Source organism: Stegodyphus dumicola, chromosome 1 (assembly GCF_044657685.1).
Source record: "Stegodyphus dumicola isolate Sdum_Otavi_A_Nest chromosome 1, ASM4465768v1".
NCBI classification, from domain to species: Eukaryota; Metazoa; Arthropoda; class Arachnida; order Araneae; family Eresidae; genus Stegodyphus; species Stegodyphus dumicola.
This window is the reverse complement of record NC_140768.1, coordinates 141250113-141269010: the sequence shown is the minus strand read 5'-3', so window position 1 is coordinate 141269010 and position 18898 is coordinate 141250113. Positions and strand designations below refer to the sequence as shown.

Below are 18898 nucleotides of genomic sequence, written 5' to 3'. Positions count from 1 at the left end.
AAGCAGGTGAGTGCAAAAATGGTGGTAATTGCACCGAACACGGAGATTTCAAATTTTGTGAATGCCTACCAGGAACCACTGGCGACTTTTGCTCTGAAATTACGAAATGCAAGAGCGAGAATTTTTGTGGCATCGATGAAGATGCGATGTGTACGTACGATACTCTTCGAATGGAGGCTACCTGTCAATGTTTGTATTCTAGTAAGCAATTTGATTACGAGAAGAAATTCTGTAAAGGTCAGTTCCAGATTTTTCCAGTTCTATTCATTATCATGTCAAATTTACCTGAAATATTAATTTCTTGCCAACATATGTATTTTATATAATGATTCTGATTTCTGGAATTTTGATGGTATGTTTAATTTCCATTACCTCACATGTTTATTTTATGCATGTAATTGAAACAATATTATTTTAATTTGAAAAGGTAATCGAGGAAAAGGTAAGTAATATGTGAAAACGTATGTAATTAGTGTTGAATTTTAATTTAGTGATGAAAGGAGTTTTGTCGAAATGTGAAACCTGATTCCTTACAAAAAGAGAATACGTGCTGTAAGTTTAACAGAAGCTTCAATGGGCTCTTTTCTCGAGCTTAACAAAACCAACGAAGAGGATATATCAGCCAATGGCATGTAAGGAATAAACCTAACATGTGAACCAGTTAGGAGTTGAATAACGGATGATGAGTTTGACTGGTGTGTGGTCAGATACTTGGCTGCAGTAATTCCACACGATACTTCATATAAATGCTCTCCGGAACATTCAGCTGTACTTGTATTTGCACTGTAATCTTCAACAGATACTATTCACGTCAGGATGCTGTACATCAGATCCCCATACCGCGCTAAAGAGAATTTCAGCCACTGGCTACGTCGATGACCAGAACGTTGAAAGGACACAACGGAGACACCTTTTTGCTTCTACCGCGGGACCGATGAAATTTATACACCTTCAGCACTGGGAAGCCGCAAGGGAAAAATGCAAATTTTTCAACATTTATATAGTAAATTATAAAAATAATATACATAACACAGTTTCATTGATATTATAACACACTAGGTTTTCTATTTAATTTTATGTCATATTAAGGTAGAAATTTTGAAACGGCATCGTTTGCAATAAAATACAAAGAATTTCAAAACTTGCCACGTTTAATTCAAGATACTCTTGATGTTCGACACAAATTTCTTCAAATTCTGTTTGAAGAAGAGTTTAATCACGCTTTAAGGGGCATACAAACCAGATATTTTCGAGACAACAATTAACGTGTCTTTGGAAGGCATAATCGGTCAAAATTTGTTTGAAATCTAATTCATTCTCATAGACAAAAACTTTGCTACTTAAATGTAATTCATTTTCTATTCAGGACAAGAATTATATCTATACCATCTACTTATGTTTCAGGTAATAGATGAGATGAAACATCATCTATTGATAATTCAGCTGTTTTAAAGGATGATATAAATGCACATGCGAGAAGGTTAACAGGAGGTAATGAATGTTATTTTGTAATATTTGGAAACATTTTAGAAGGTAAATATAAAACGCTTGGCATTAGCAACAAATAAAGCTTAATTTTTGCAATGACAAAACTGCATGATTATGAAACAGCAAAGTAATACCTCCAGGGATATAAATATCTGATTACAGTGTAATCATTTATTTTTTTATTCTCAATTTTTGCTAATTATACTTACATGGAAAGCTATTCTATTTTTCTATAACAATCACCGGCCCACCAGCGGCCGAGCGGTAAAGTCGCTGAACACTGCTAGTTCGGTCCGAGGTTCGAATCCCGCGAACGGGCTCGCTGCATGGGTGTTTTCGTGGTTTTCCCCATGTGTAACGTGTATACGAATCAGTTTCCCTTAGAAAGTCCTCCACCAAGGCATCCCTCTCCTTAGGCAGATAGCCCTAGTGTGCTTTGCCAAAATTAAATACACCACCACACCACTGTTACAATCACCACGAAAATTTGTGGAATTACCAAGCAAACACAAATACGGGAGAGAGTAAGTATAGCATAGCTTAAAACTGCCTGAATACCCAAGCAAAGGAAACATAAAGCTGTGGATGGCCGCACTCTCATATAGCAAATGTAACCTGTGCGAAATGTAATGTGAGTGCGTTGATTGATTCATTCTATCGTTAACAATTCTTGTATTAAATGCGTATATTCATACTGGAAACCTCGGGCTATTTTAGATTCATTATACTCCCTAATTCAAGAAACTTGAACATTTTCCTAACTTTTGTTGTTTTAAAGTTTCGTGTATTTAATATGGATTTTATTGCTTTACTATGCAAAGGGTACAGGCACTGTGCACTTGTCATGATATGTTGGAGCCGTCTCGTTTGATGAATACTTAAACCTTAAAATGAACCGTAACATCAGATTTACAGACCATTTTATGATCGCGATGGCAAGTCGTGTAATAGATGTGTAAAGCTTCTGGTGTCTCTTTGCATGCACTGGTTCTAAAAAGTAAAATTGCAAGAAGTTGAGCAAAACTATGATCCTTTTTTTCTGCTAGAAGACTCTAGGTTACGTAGGTTCTCTTCCTGACACTTTACATTCTCTGTAACAGTTACTTACTACAGGTACTGATAAAAGTATAGGGGACACCGGCAACGTACCATGGGTCAGCTGATAATGCCTTCTGTTACTAATTAATTCTTAAATAACTAAATGCTTGCTTAATGAGAGTTTAAGAAGAATGTTTGATGAAATGGGCAGCTGAAGCTTTCTAAATGATATTGTGGAAAAATCCCCCAAATGATTTATGTATCGCCGTTAGAGGGCGCTTCGCTTCTGAAAAAAAGAATGTTAGTTTTTAGTTTTGCGACGTAGTTAGTTAGCAGTGAACCTTCGATGCAATCAAAGTTTCTATGTAAATAAAATGATTATTTTTGTAGATTGTTGAAGTATTTCACTTCATTTAGAATTAGAACCACCTTTCGCAATATGGCGCATCGGTGCCGAGAACCTTTGGCCAATTTAGAAGTTAGTGTTTTTTAATTTTGGATATCATTTTATGCGAAGACAGCCAAGGTAAGCCTGTATTTTCTATTTTTATATAATATGGAAGATCTTATTGCTAAACTGAAATCGAAACGAAAGGTATTGAGGACTGGAGTGTCCAAGATATTAAAGAAAATTGAAACCGAACTGAATAAAGATGATAGTAGTATAAATGTAAATGTATTAGAAGAAATTTTAGACCAGTTAAACGAAAAATCAAAATCCTTGAGCAATTTAGACGCTGAAATAGAACGAGAATTAAAAGTCGAAGAAGACGAATTTGAACTTGAAATCTCATCCGCTTTGGAATATGAAGAGAAAATTCAAGTGTGGCAGTTTAGAGGAAAGAAAAAGTTGAAAGAGTTGAATAAGTTGGAAAATTCGGACAATGCAAATAGAGACATTTCTAATGAAACCGTTACAGAATCCCAAAACGAAAGTCACAAATTCACTCGTCTTCCAAAATTAACGATCTCTAAATTTTATGGTGATTCTTCGGATTGGTTAGAATTTATAGGTCAGTTCGAAAATGCGATTGATAAAAATCCGAATTTATCAAAAATAGAAAAATTAATTTACTTAAAAAGCTTTCTTGGTGGCTCAGCCGCCAAAGCTATTTCTGGTTTCGCTCTCATCGAAAATAATTACGAAGCTGCTCTTGAACTGTTACGTTCCAGATTTGGTCAAAAGAACATCTTAATTAATTCGCATTTAGGACAACTCTTAAGTACTTCACCTGTTAGAAATCCTAATGATATAAACGGATTAAGAAAACTTTTAGATCACGCCGAAGTACAGATAAGAAATCTTGAAGCATTAAAAATAGACTCTGATACCTACGGAAATCTCTTAACGCCTTTAATTTTGAAATTACTTCCTAATGAATTCGTTCTTGATTATAGCCGAAAAATTAAAGACGAAAATTGGGATTTAAACGGTTTGTTAGCCTTTTTGAGGAACGAAGTATTCAGTAGAGAACGCGCGGCTTCTGTTAATTATAATTCTAGAGAAAAATATTCGCGATTGGAAAAGCATTTGCCCTTCAAATATAAACATTCTCCAGCCATAACGAGCAAGCCGTCTACAGTTGAATTATTAGCGGCGCCATCCGAATCGCAGTGTCTGTTCTGCGGGAACATAAATCTGCGGATTGCGAAGTTTTAAGTGTAGAAAAGAAAAAGGAGATCTTAAAAAGTGAATCGCGGTGTTTTTTATGTTTAGGTCGGTTTCACCGGATTCAAAATTGTAAACAAAAAATAAACTGTGCCTTCTGCTTTAATAAACACTCGAAAGCCATTTGTTATTCATTCCATCAGAAAGAAGATAATGAAAAACCTGAAAAGAAGACGTCGGATTCGAGCGTTATTTCCGCTGTTTCGTCATATAATTCCGATGAAAATAGATCTAATAAAATATTATTACAAACGGCTTCTGCATTGATCCGAAATAATGATAAATCTGAAAATGTCAGAATTCTTTTTGATAATGGCTCAATGAGATCTTACATAACTAAAGATGTATCTACTAAAATGGAACTTCCGATTGTTAGAAAAGAATCACTTTCTGTTTATTCCTTTGGTGATAAAAGTGCGTTAGAAAAAACCTTTAATGTTGCTAGAGCAAAACTAGAAAATGTAAACGATCCTAATCTTAATATATATATTGAGCTTCTTGAAACCGAAAATATATCCAATACTGTTATCTCTCCTCCAGATTTGAACTTTGCTAAGAAAAATAAAATTTTACAAAATTTACAATTAGCAGATTGTTGTAGAAAAAGTGACAAAATTGATATTCTCATAGGGGTAGATTTCTACTATTCTATAATTACTGGTAAAATTAAAAGAATTTAAAGAAATGTAGTAGCCACAGAATCTTTATTTGGGTGGTGTTTGCAGGGTAAAGTAAATAATGATCATAGTGAATTATTAACTATGAAAGTAATTGTAAATGAAAACTTGATATCAGATCAGTTACAACAGTTTTGGAAGCTAGAAAACTTGGGTTTGGAAAGTGATACTCAAAACGACAAAACTGTTGATTTAGAAATTATGAAATCTTTCGAATCTGATATCAGGTATAAGAACTGCAGATACCAAGTAAAATTACCTTGGAAACCGAATTCAAAACATTTAATGGAAGATAATAGGGATATAGCACTTGAAAGATTTAAGAAATTGAGTAACAAATTTAAAATTGATAACTCTTTGTTTGTTCAATACACAGAGGTTTTAAAGGATTACGAGTTAAAACATATTATTGAACCAGTTCAAGAAGAGAATCAAAATGATAAAACCCTATTTTATTTACCTCATAGAGCAGTCATTAGAAATGATAGAGCAACAAGCAAACTAAGAATAGTTTATGATGCTTCAGCCCATAAACCAAAAACACTCTCTCGAAATGACTGTTTATACACTGGTCCGAACCTATATCCTGATATTTTTGATTTATTGATCACATTTAGACAAAATTCGATAGCCTTTACAGCGGACATTACACAAGCATTCTTACAGATAGAGTTAAATGAAGAAGACAGGGACGTTACACGATTCTTTGGAAAGATGATCCTAATGATAACAATGAGAGTTTGAAAACCTTTAGATTTACAAGAGTTTTGTTTGGAGTAAAATCTAGTCCCTTTTTTCTAGCTGCTACTATTAAGCATCACCTTAAAAAATATTCAGAAATATATCCTGAAACAGTAGAACTCTTAAACAACTACCTGTATGTTGATGACATTATTGGTGGTCACCAAAATTTAGAACAAGCCCTGAAAACAAGTTTAGAAATTGTGAACATTTTTAATGAAGCTAGCATGTCACTACATAAGTGGCATACTAATTCCAAAGACCTCAAAGATATTTGGCATCACAAAGAATTTTCGATGCAAGAATATCCTGAAGTTGTCCCGATCAAAGTGTTAGGAATTAACTGGGATACGGATAATGATAATTTTTATTTTGACACTCAGCACTTGACAAATTTCATTTCCTCGTCAATCAACTCAAAACGTTTTCTATTGCAAACCGCAGGCCGTATTTTTGATCCTGTCGGATTTTATGGCCCTTTCACTATAAGAATAAAATGTCTGATTCAGGAAATCTGGTCTGCCAAAATTGATTGGGACGATGAACTTCCACCTGATCTTAGTTATAAATGGAAAGCCTGGTACGAAGAAATTGAAGAACTGAACCACCTCAGAATTCCCCGCTACTATTTAGAAGGAATATTAGATGCAGATGTGAAACAAATAGAACTCCATAGCTTTTCTGATGCTAGTTTGAAAGCTTATGGATGCGTGGTATATCTGAGAATAGTTTTGAACAATGGAACTTTTCAAACAGTTTTTGTTGCTTCCAAGAGTAGAGTTGCACCTCTGAAATCAATTACACTTCCTAGATTGGAGCTTTTGGGTGCGCTTTTATCCGCTAGATTGAGTGATAAAATAGCAAAATCTTTAAAATACGAAGTAATCCCCTTCCACTGGACTGATTCTCAAATAACGAATTTTTGGATTCAGGGATCTCCCGAAAGATTTAAATCTTTCATCAAAAACAGAGTTTATGAAATTCAGAAACTAACTGAAAGCAATAATTAATTATTGCCGTGGGAAAGATAACCCCTCCGACCTCGTATCACGAGGAACTACTGTTGCTAATTTAAGAAATTGTTCACTTTGGTGGTTTGGACCAGAATGGTTGCAAAACAAACGTATATATAGACTGGCCAGTTCAACCGAAGTTTGACGTGGGAAACGATAAGCAACTAGAACTCCGTAGTAAGATATCTGTTTATGACGTTGTTGTGAAAAGAGATGATCAACTATTGGATATAACAAAATTCAGTAATGTGCTGAAATATCTCAGAATTATGGCATGGGTTAGACGTTTCGTTGCTAAGGCAAGAAACCTGCCTGCTAATAGTGGAACATTTAGTGCCTTTGAAATTCAGGACACTGAAATTTTTTGTGTTCGTAAATCCCAGATGGATTTCTTCACACCTGAAATTAAGGCTCTTAAATCTAACAAGTCAATTTCTCCAAGCTCTGATATATTCAGCTTGGCACCGTTTCTTGATGAAAATAAAATTCTCCGAATTAAGGGAAGATTAGAAGAAACCGAATATACAGTTGACGAGAAGCATCCAGTTCTTCTTCCTAAAGATTCCAAATTTACTGAATTAATTGTAAAAAGGGAACATAATAACGTTCTGCATGCGGGAGTTGCAGCAACTTTAGCCAAACTAAGACAGAAATTTTGGATTCCTAAAGGCCGTCAGTTGGTAGAGAAAGTCTTAGGGAACTGTTTAATTTGTTGGAAATACGCAGTAAAACCAGCGAAACAAATGACAGCTCAGTTACCTAAAGATCGAATTGTTGAAACTCCACCTTTCTATGTTACAGGCGTGGATTTCACAGGTCCAGTTTACATCAGGTCTGGAAACGACATTCAGAAATCATACATCGTATTGTTTACGTGCGCTGTTACACGAGCATTACATCTAGAACTCATTTCCAATATGTCTGCAAACAAATTCATTTTGGCTCTCAGACGTTTCATTTCGAGAAGAGGAAACTGTCGCACCTTTTATTCAGATAACGCGAAAACTTTCAAATATGCTGCCAAAGATTTGCACTATTTTTACAGCATAATTAAAGGTACAAACTTTCAAAATTTTCTAGCAAATGAAGGCTTGACTTCGAAATTTATCGTCGAGCTTGCTCCATGGTGGCGAGCTTTTTATGAACGCCTTATGAAAACCATAAAGGAACCGTTGAAAAAGATATTAGGCAGAGCTCAACTGAATTTCGAAGAATTTATGACTGTGTTGACAGAGGTCGAAAATATTGTGAATAGACGTCCTTTGACCTACGTTTACAAAGATTTACATGAACCTGAACCGCTTGCACCGGCTGATTTTCTATTGATCGGACATAAGGATGAATATCCATACAACTTTGCTAAGATCCTGAATAACTCTCCAACAAGAAGGAGTCTAATAAAACGAAAAGAATATCAGACAACGCTTATAAAACAGTTCTGGAAAAAATGGAAAAATCAGTATCTTCTTGAGTTAAGAAATGCTCACTTCTTCGGTACACCAGAAGCCAAGAAAAATCTTAAAATTGGTGATATAGTTTTACTTGAAAGAACAACTAAATCTAAGTTCCTCTGGGATTTAGGTCGAGTAATTCAAGTCTTCAAAGGACGTGATGGTCTTGTACGATCATGTGTGGTAAAAACTAAAAAAGGGGACCTTAAGAGACCTGTGCAATTGATATACCCCCTTGAACTATCAGACTGAAAATGAACTAATTCTGTAACCTTTTAATTTTACTTCTTGTATTTCATATTCACTAAAATTAATTTCAGATAATTAGTTTAGTTATTACTAATAATTTACTGTTTGTAATTTGAATTAATATTTACGTATTGAGTAACATTTGAGTTGATGCAGTTAACTATATTTGTTTATTTTATAGAATTACCTTTTGCAGTTTATATTTACATCAGTTGAATGTATTTGATATGAAAGTTGCTTTCTTATATTTTATTATTTGTATGCTGATATAGTGATAATTTTTGCAAAAATTATCAGGTGGGGAGTGTGGAAAAATCCCCCAAATGATTTATGTATCGCCGTTAGAGGGCGCTTCGCTTCTGAGAAAAGAATGTTAGTTTTTAGTTTTGCGACGTAGTTAGTTAGCAGTGAACCTTCGATGCAATCAAAGTTGCTATGTAAATAAAATGATTATTTTTGTAGATTGTTGAAGTATTTCACTTCATTTAGAATTAGAACCACCTTTCGCAATAGATATAGTGTTTACCTATTACGGTACATCGTTCAATCCCACCGTACGCCCCGCATCCAGTATTTATTAAAAATAATGATCTAGGACATAGAGAGATTACAATATAGTCTCATTACAATTTGAAATGCACAAATTAAATTGAACAACTGTTTTGTTGTAACATAAATAACAGGTAAACACAATTAGTGTACAGATAAACATAATGCGATAATTATAATCAATATTGTGAGCATAAAGTTATGATAGCCTCTTAACTGTAATAATAAGGGGGTACTTGTCCATGCATTTATTTCAGTGATAATAGGTTATTGCATTTTATTAAGTTTACAAGTTCAGTTATTTTGTATATATTCACAGAACTCAAAATTCACTAAATTTGTGCAGCATAAGAACTCGTACTTGAGAAAGATCTAGGCCGTAGAAAGAGAGTCGTTGCATAATTTTTTGAAACTTCGGATACTGATGTTTATCTTTAATTAGAAATTTTTGGAATGCAATGAGATCAGTTTGTGGGGGTTTTATGTGAATATTCTCAGTTAAGATGCATGAGAAAGTGCAATGATTGGGAATTCTTTGTTCCCGACAGATGCAGATATCGCTACTTACCACAGTGAGAATTGCAGTTCACTCAATGTTCCGAACAGGTCGTAAACTTCGAGGCTTCTCGCTCATTCTCCTCCTTCACGCAATCTTTACCCACCGCACACCTCAGTGCTTCTTTGTAACCATATAATACAGAAAATATCCTGATGTTACACCTGCATTATTTTAATATAACTAATTATCATGAATTAGATCTTTACTTCTGTTTCCCTACCAGAATGCAAATCAGTTTAGTTTGAGAGTTTGAGTTTAGTTTGAGTTAGTTTGGTTTTAGAATTGTAAGACACGGCGGGTTTCAGGCCAATTTACTGGGTTTAACCAGCTCTGATATGATTTAAATTTTCGGCTTTGTGTTATAGCAGCCATCGTTTAAAACTATTACTTCGGTGAGAAGGTTTGAGCCAAGTTCGTGTTAAATCAATTAGCGTACTTATTGACTACCAATAAGTACGCTAATTGATTAATCAGTTTCAAATTAAAACTTACAGTTATTTTAAGTTACATTAAAAGAAGTGGTTGGCTGATCTTATTAAACCCGAGACGTGCACTTTATGTTCAGTGTTCTTTGGTTGATAAAAAGATTATTTTGTATTCTTCTCGAGTCTCTGCCGTTATCTTCAGAGTAGCTGTAATTCGTTCCATGTCTGTTAGAAGTTTGGATACCAGTTTATGTTACCAAAAAATGCTTCATTCTATATACTATATAATACTCAGAGACACAACTTGTTATTAGGCAATCCCATCCATGCTCTGCACCAAATTGCTTACGAAATATTCACTCCTGTATAACACTTATGCCACCTGGAAGGTATCTCTGAAACTTTTAGGCGGTTATCATAAGGAGGTCTAAGAGCTTTGTATTCTAAGAGCTTTGTATGTCAGTACTGTGTTCTGATCAATTTTAATTACAGTTTACGTAATGTTATTTTTATTTTATAATTTCCATATTATTATAATTCCTGTTTTTAAAGTTTTTTTTTTCCTGTTTTTAAAGTTCATGAACTGCGATAATGGCGGCAATTACATTGTAAACATTAATCAAACTGCTCTGAAGTTGTTCTAAATATAAGTTGATATCATTAGTGTTTATTTAATATTGCAGGCATTATTATTCTAAAAATGTCTCAGTGCCCGTTTATTTATTTCATATCCTAGAGATAAATAAACTTTATTTCAATCCTAGAGATTATTGTATAATTTAGTAAACTTTTCAGAACCATGTCAAGAAAATGACTGTCAGAATGGCGGAAATTGCACAGGACACGGGGATTTCAAATTCTGTGAATGTCTGCCAGGAACAGCTGGCGATCATTGTTCTGAAATTACGGAATGCAAGACAACGAAATATTGTGGTACCGATATATACTCGACGTGTACGTATGATACTCTTCGAATGGAAGCTGTGTGTCAATGCCTGTATCCTCGTAAGAAATTTGATTACGAGGAGGGAATCTGCAGAGGTAAACTCCACATTCTCCCCGTTCTATTTGACAACAAGACATAACAGAACTTTTAGTGAAAAAAGTACTTCATGTAAAGTTACAAATGCTCCTTATCGAAAAATGATTTATAGTTTAGTCCTTAAAATAGTAACTCTTGCATTGAAAAATTTATTTCACATGAAGTTTTTAATGTTTGAAATTTCTATTTCATGATTATTTTCTCGGAAATAAGTGGGTGACTTAAAGCAAAGTTTTCATTAAAAACTTCGTAAAAGCCAACAAGAAATATGATAATCTTACATTTTCTGTAAAATTACTCATGAACAAACTTCCCGTCAAATTTATATGAGTTAGTATTTAATCCTGGCGTTACTGTTCACTCTAACTGATATTTTTGCTCTCGATTTTATAATACAGTGTGTCCCACTCAAAAGGGGTCCTGAGAAAAATGTTATAAAGTCTTATAACAAGAAGAAATGGAACCAAATGTTTACGTGACATACCTTTATGTTTGAGAAATGAAAGTGTATTACGAGAGGCGCTGGAAGTGATCTCTTCCCATCTTTACACACAGTTCAACATAGCACTGCATGTTTCCATATGTTTCTGTCAGAATATTGCACGCCACTGGCAAAATTTCACGGCTGATGTTTTGAGGCAACATGTCGAAGGGGCGTGTTTGTGCTTATACGCGCGTTACCTTTTAAGAGACCCTATAAAAATTCCAAGGGGAGTCAATTTTGGAAAAATATTTCCACCGCAGTCATACTGGGTATAGACGTGTGCCATCTTGCCCCATCTTCCTGGTACCAGCCAAGTGTCAGCTCATCATCAACCAGCTGTTCACAAATTCATGAAAGAGTGCAGGTACGCTTCACTGTTGACCAGTGTAAAAAAAAAAAAAATTGGTCCAATGATGCGCTGCTATGATAATGTACAGAATACGCTTATCTTAATACGTGAGTGAAGTGGTTCCTCGACGACTGACTACTGGTTGACACTACTCCATAAACGCGTGTTTTGTTAGTTCACATATCCTGAGAAATTGAACAATGCTTCATCGCTATATCACTTGTACTCTGGCATCAATATGAAATATGATTTTGAACTGTGTATACATATGGTGGAATTCACTCTTGTAATGTATTTTCATTTCTCACACATCAAGACATATCATGTAAAACCTTGGTTTCATTTTCTCTTGTTATAAAAATTTTATCGCATTTTTCCCGCGGCCCCTTTCGAGTGAGACAATCTATATGATGAGTTTTGGTCCATTACCTGTTTGTTACCTTAAAATCATTTATAGTATTGTAGTAATATTAGTTAGATTCTAAAAAGGCGTTTAAGCTAATAATTAAATGAAGTACAGTGTACTCTCGATTATCCGGGGTAATGCCGGCAAAGCAGATCACGGGTAACTAACAAATGCGGATAACCAAAATTAATTTTCATGCTTATTGTTTATTTCCTTAAAAAAGTCATTGGCTGCATATTTTTAAGTGCTATTTTATTATTGTATTCCAATCCCGTTTGGTCAACGAAGTTCAACAGTGTTTCTACAAATTCATTGCTCTCGCGGGACTAGTGTAACTACAAATATCTTTCTAAGCTTGAATTTCCAGCATCAATCCCTGTCTCTTCTGCTCTTTTCACATTTGAAACAATGTCCAAGTCACTCAAGCACTGAATCAGCAGCTTAGTAGAACAATTATGAAATCATTCCTTGACGTTTTTCCGAACGACGTTCCAGCAGATTTTTCTATTTTGATTTTTTTTTTTTTTTTTGGTATACATCTTCAGTTATTGTCTCGAATTTTCAAATTAGGTAAACTTTAGATTTCTATATTAGGAAGAATCTTTCCCGATGATAGAACAAGTTTTATCGGTTTTACTTCCTACGAAGATTTTGTTGCTCCTTATATGGCACTACATTACGCATTTTCCAGATCTTCATTAAATCATCATCTTCCTCAGCAAGAGAGAAGACGAGGTAATCGTTGAAACCACGGCTGTGGAGTCGGAGTCATGGAGTCGGGCAAATTTTGGGGTAAAAGGACTCGGGGCTGGAGTTATTAAAACAGGTCGACTCCAGTTTTCGTTGGACAGTTTAAATTTGAAATGAAATTAAAATGATTAATTGAAATGACAATTAATTAATGACATGAACGAAAACATTTAATGGCAAGCTGAGTTATTATTTTTATTTGTGGACTGTATGCATTAATAAATAGTTATTTTCTATTTCTATTAATAAATAAGTATAAGGGAGGAGGATGGATGTGATATTTGCCATTCATGATTAAACAGATTCATTTAGTTACAAATCTTACTGGTAAATTTAGGTAAGCAATAGCAGCAAGAACTCCTAAAATTGATGCCATGCTTTGAAAGCGAGTAGGAAAAGAAGCAATTATTGGTCAAGCAATGCAATAAGGAAGTACATATTTGATGATAAAGAGGTTTTTAGAACTAAGAACATTTTAGGAGATGTAGATAACTCTAATGATTCACTAACAAAAAGACTGTGGAATGATCTTGCAGAATTGGAAACTCTTCTTTCCATGCCGTATATTGCCACAAAAAAGCTGCAATCTGAAGAATTGACAGGAGGTAAGAATGGGATGCTTGTTCTTTCTGAAATGAAGGGGTTAATGCAGAAGGAATCATTTCTTCAATGAAGAAAAGAGAAACGAGAAACTAGTTGGCTAGACAATGAGATCTTGCTGCGTTTAATATATGGAGATCCGAAACACCGAATTTTCTTGAATGACTAACAAATTAAGAAGGCAAAGAAAGTCATCTATGAACTTTCTTTAAGAATGAAATTATTCTCAGAACACTTGGAAAATTCGAATCTGGACAGTCAAACTGCAGACATTGCAATTCAGTCTTTATCATTCTTTTTCGTTGATGAATTAAATTTTGAGAAATATTTTTGGATAATATTGAAAAGCTAAAGCAAAGCGAAAGAAAATAAAAAACAAGAGCCTTTAGATATAAAAATGAAAAAATACAAACAAGATTTCTATACGGCCTTTGAAAAAATAGAGAAATATGATTGTCTCTTGCAAGACACATCTTTTAGAATTTATAAAAATCTATTCTGAAAAGTTAAACTAAGTGGCCCTAACAGTAAGAGCTCTTCCTCTTACTCACGTTAGTGTGGAAAGATTCTTCTCAGCTTTGAAGTTTATCAAATCGGATCTATGGCCCTCCAAAATAGAAAATCCTCCCGAAGCTATACTGTTTCTTAGAAATAACGAATGCCAGTTTTTCCATTTTATAATAAATGCTAATTAATATAAATAATTTGCTATGCCATTAATTTTTTCTGTAGCATCTATTACTTCTTTTATATTAAAAAAAGAAATTGTAACCCATGTGTATATGTGACATATATATATATATATATATGAGGGAGTCGAAATCATTAAAATTCCAAGAGATGGAGTCAGAGTCGGAGTCGATCATTTTACATACCGACTCCATAGCTCTGGCTGAAACTACATCTAAAGACGCACTTCAGCGGTTTTGATAGTATGCTAGAATTTGCACGTGTTTGAATTTTACACATTCTCGAGCATTTTACACACTCTCGAGTGTGCGTGCCTGGGCACAGACCCGCACGGATAGTAAAACTGGATAATACACCAAAATAATTTAGGATACACTGTTTCGTTTCAGGGAAAAATGCACGAGTAACGTTAATATTATAACTCACTCTTCTTACGGTTTACATTTAATAAACCATCAAGAACTGGCGGGAAGTTGTCATTTGGAACAGAAATACAGATAATTTCAAAACATGAGTCATTAAAAGCGCATTGTAGTAAAATATCTAAAAGCTGTATAATTAAAATTATTGATTGCAAATGAAGAGTCATTCTTTATTAAATTTACGTGTAAAGAAGACTTCTAAAACTTGGAAAAGATAGCTAGAATTTCTGATGTATTAAAGGTGAAAGTCTTCAGAAATAATTGAAAAACTGCCTTCACAGAAAGGAGTTGCATAGTCTTTGAACGCATCTGTAGAACAATAAAGAAAATAATAAATATGGATTTTCCAGCTTAGAAGAGCTGAAAATGGAATATTCACCGCCAGTAGACAAAACGGTTGAGCACAGAAAAATTCGTGAATATGAATTAGAGAAGATAAGTGGAAATGTATTAATATCATTGATGAAGAGTTAGCTTATTTGAAATATTAATTGCATTAAAGCAAAGACCTCTATTTATTTCATTCTGAAAATGAGGCAAAAAGCTTGTAAATACTTGCCCAGATAATGCAAAGAAAATTTCAATAAAGGATTCGTGATTGTTGTACATTTCTTCTGCAGTAGTTAATTAAAAAGGAAAAAAAATCTCATGTGGGTAAAACAGGACTACCTCGCACGGCTTGTTAATTTATAAATATTTTTACTGTATTTCATTTAAATTTATTTTTCCGAACTTCATTAGATATAAATTTCTTATTTAATCAACTCAGTTCTCACATCCCGGAAAAGCAAAAATACATAAAAACTCAAAACATCTCCATGAAAATTATAAAATTCAAAAACACATGATAAATACAGTTAATTTTTTGTCAAATAAAAATAGTTTCTACGTGAAACCAAGAAGCTCGACCGGCGCCAAGGAAGACGAATTTTTAATGGAACAAAACTGAACGTTTACATTTGGTCCTGCAGAAAGACACTGAAGTTGGTGATGTTGGTGCGTCAACTGAATTAATTCCATATTCTACTAAGAGTTTCAAATGTAAACAAATGCGGCTTCGTTAGGCTTAGTGTTACTTAAAAAACTTTTAAATTGCTGATAATTCTACAGCTATTGCATACAGATTAACTAAAGGGATAAAAGCCTTAACCGTAACAAGAACAACATAATACAATTCTTTTTAAAGCAAAAAATACAAATAACAATAAAGAAAAAACTAAGCTCAACGAGCCCGGTAACAGAGGGATATATACAGGGTGTTTCATAAATCATGGGACAAACTTCGAGGGGTGGAGCGTACTAAAACATGAATATTTTATAGGAATGTAGGATCTAAAGTGACGGGTTAAGGCAGAAACGCATAAAAACGACACGAGAGGAAAATGTGTTTATGTACAAAATCAATGCAAAATGCTTCTTTGTAGCAATACAATACTCACAATAAATGTTGAAAATTGCGACCACCCCAGCAATAATACATGCTTGGTAACGTCGCAGAAGGGATTGACGAACATTCTGAAAAACGACAGGCATTTCGCGCACGCTTGCAGCCGCAATGGATAGTCATGGAGGTCCTCCAGTGAGTCAACGGGAGTCTCGTAAATGATGCTCTTCAAATTGCCCCATAAAAAAATCCAATCTGAGTAAATCTGGCGAAAGGGGTGGCCGTCGAACTGGTCCAACACGGCCAATTCATCGGCCCGGAAATGTCCCATCCAAGTAATTGCGGACCCGCACGTGGTTATGAGATGGTGCACCATCACGCTGGAACCACATCGATCACGAACGACAGCCGGAACATCCTGCAGCAATTGCGGTAGCACCTCTTGCAGAAAAATATGATAACATAAGCCATTTGTGCGTGCAGGTAAGAGCTATGGGCCTATGAGATAGTCGTTAACAATACCCGCCTACATATTCACAGAGAAGCGGGTTTGGAATGCACGTGGACGTTTGCCGTGTGGATTTTGAGTTGCCCACACGTGCACGTTGTGGGTATTGAAGATGCCGTCCCGTGAGAAAGTTGCCTCGTCCGTGAATAGTACATTTGATGGAAAATCCGCCTGCCCCGCACACTGCTGCAAGAACCAATGACAGAAATGAACTCGAAGAGGGTAACCTGTGTCTTGCAAGGCTTGGACTCTGCAAATGCTATGGGTGCAAAGCACTTTCATGCAATACTCTAAAAACGCTTGTATGACTCAGCTGCAGACGACGTGCAATAGCTCTTGTACTTGTCAGAGGTGATTTGTGCACAATGTTTAAGACGGATTCTTCAATGCGAGGTTGTCGTTGACTTCTTCTTCCACTCCTAGTGTTAGAGGTGGCTTCAAATGACCCGTTTTCACACAGAGACCGCTACAACCTCTCGAACATTGTGTGCTTCGGTATACACCTACTCAGAATACGTTCCTGGTACAACCGTAGCGCTGCTCTGCCGTTTCCATTAGCAGCATCTTACATGAGATGCATATAAGCTTTTTCCCTGTGCGTAAACTCACCCATCACGCTGGATATCAGATTTACGAATGATCCTCTGATGCATCGGTCGTGGTTTGTCCGGCTCACTACCGCGCTCTTGCCAGCCAATCACAGCTGTAGTTCCTATTACTGTTCCCTTTTTGAACATTTATTGTGAATACTGCATTGCTGTAAAGAAGCACTTTGCGTCGATTTTGTACATAAACACAGTTTCCTCTCGTGTCGTTTAATTGAGTTCCTGCATTATCTCGTCTCTTTAGACCCAACATTCCTATACAAAAAATGCATGTTTTAGTACGCTCCACCACCCATCCAAGTCTGTCCCATGATCTATGAAACACCCTGCATATATATATATATATATATATATATATATATATATATAGATGTAAGATAAAAATATATGAATCAAAATTACAGTTTAAACTATAAACATTAATTCTTCCTCTTTATTCTAAAATCGTAATAACTTCTGTGCATTGCGTCATTTCTAGATCACTATATGGCCCGCGCAGCTCTGATGACGTAATAATTGGGAACTGAAACTGCCATTGTAAACCAAAACTTTTCTCTTCGCCGTGCTTCCATCTTTCATAACTACGCACTTCAGCTTTTGCTCTCTACGATGGTAGGATATAATTTCGATGGCTTGCTTTCTATCTCAACAATATCAAAGATGTAAATCTTCTGTGGAAAGGCACGACTAGAGTGCCAAGTGATTGTGGCCACAAATATCAGTTGCAAATAAAAATGGAATTAAAACTGCCTCGACTGCTAAGTTCTGTAGCTATTACCAAGTTAGCATTACTAGCATACTACGCAATCAAAATCTTTTTCAATATGCGTCTCATCATGCATCTACAGTGTTCGTCTTTTCTTTTGCTTTTATTATGATATATATATATATATATATGGATAGGTAGAGATATATTTATATATTTATGTACGTTCTGTGAGGCCAACTGTGACCAAAAATGTAGGTGCACAACTACATATTATAGCAGTCTCGTATACAAAACTCCAGTGTTGTACGACTACCCTTTTTGAGTCATGCGAGATATATACGTAGGCAGAAGCGTCACGAAAAATCTCTTCTGAATCCATTTTAAAAATCCTTTATTCTGTCGGCGCGTACAGTTCTCACGCAAAATCGTTCAAGTGGGTTCAACAGCAATGAAAATGGATATTTTCGTTGAAATACGATACCCTAAATTTTTCGCTATCACAATATTCCTTTACTTACAATGAAGTAGAAAGAGAGGAAAAGTATTCTTTTGAACTCGTCGTATTATAAGGGAAATGTTTCGCATCCGATATTAGAAAAAATTGATTTTGCGATTCCAGCGGTTTCTGATCTTAAAACTGCACAATGAGAAAGAAACCAGCTGTACTTCGAAGTTTACTGCTGCACTACGTGAAATATTGCTACAGCTGGTTACAGCTATAGCATGGACACTTTTCCTACGAAACGTCATAACACTTACCCTTTAAGATCATAATTGCGTAGAAATTAAATCAAAGCCCTTCTGACTGTGTAAGACTGACTAGCGAGTTATCGCTGTCTAGAATGTTATGACAAATGTCTTGTAACTCTTTTATTTAATGTTGAATTGAAACACAAAGCACAACTCGTGCTTTCGGTCAAAACTCTGCCACTTTGGGGTAGTGAAGTAGCATAAGAAGAAATTTCATATTTAAGTAACGCAGTCTTAGTTGAACACAAGATGGTCTACTTAAGCTGGCTGTATATTTTTAGTGGTGTATTTGTTATATCGGCTACAGCCTGAAGAATCACTGGCAGAGCAGGGCGATAAG

The 18898-nt window shown here is 35.1% G+C and overlaps 1 protein-coding gene across 1 annotated transcript in view; it reads left to right on the top strand.

Moving 5' to 3' along the window:
- The first annotated feature begins 9395 nt into the window (after positions 1 to 9395).
- The window catches only part of LOC118196897 (uncharacterized), a 51838-nt gene continuing 42335 nt past the window's right edge, over positions 9396 to 18898 (top strand). Inside the window, exons 1-2 of the mRNA XM_085817509.1 lie at positions 9396 to 9447; positions 10655 to 10900. Coding sequence (XP_085673635.1) covers positions 9396 to 9447; positions 10655 to 10900 — 298 coding nt within the window. The remainder of the gene's footprint in view (positions 9448 to 10654; positions 10901 to 18898) is intronic.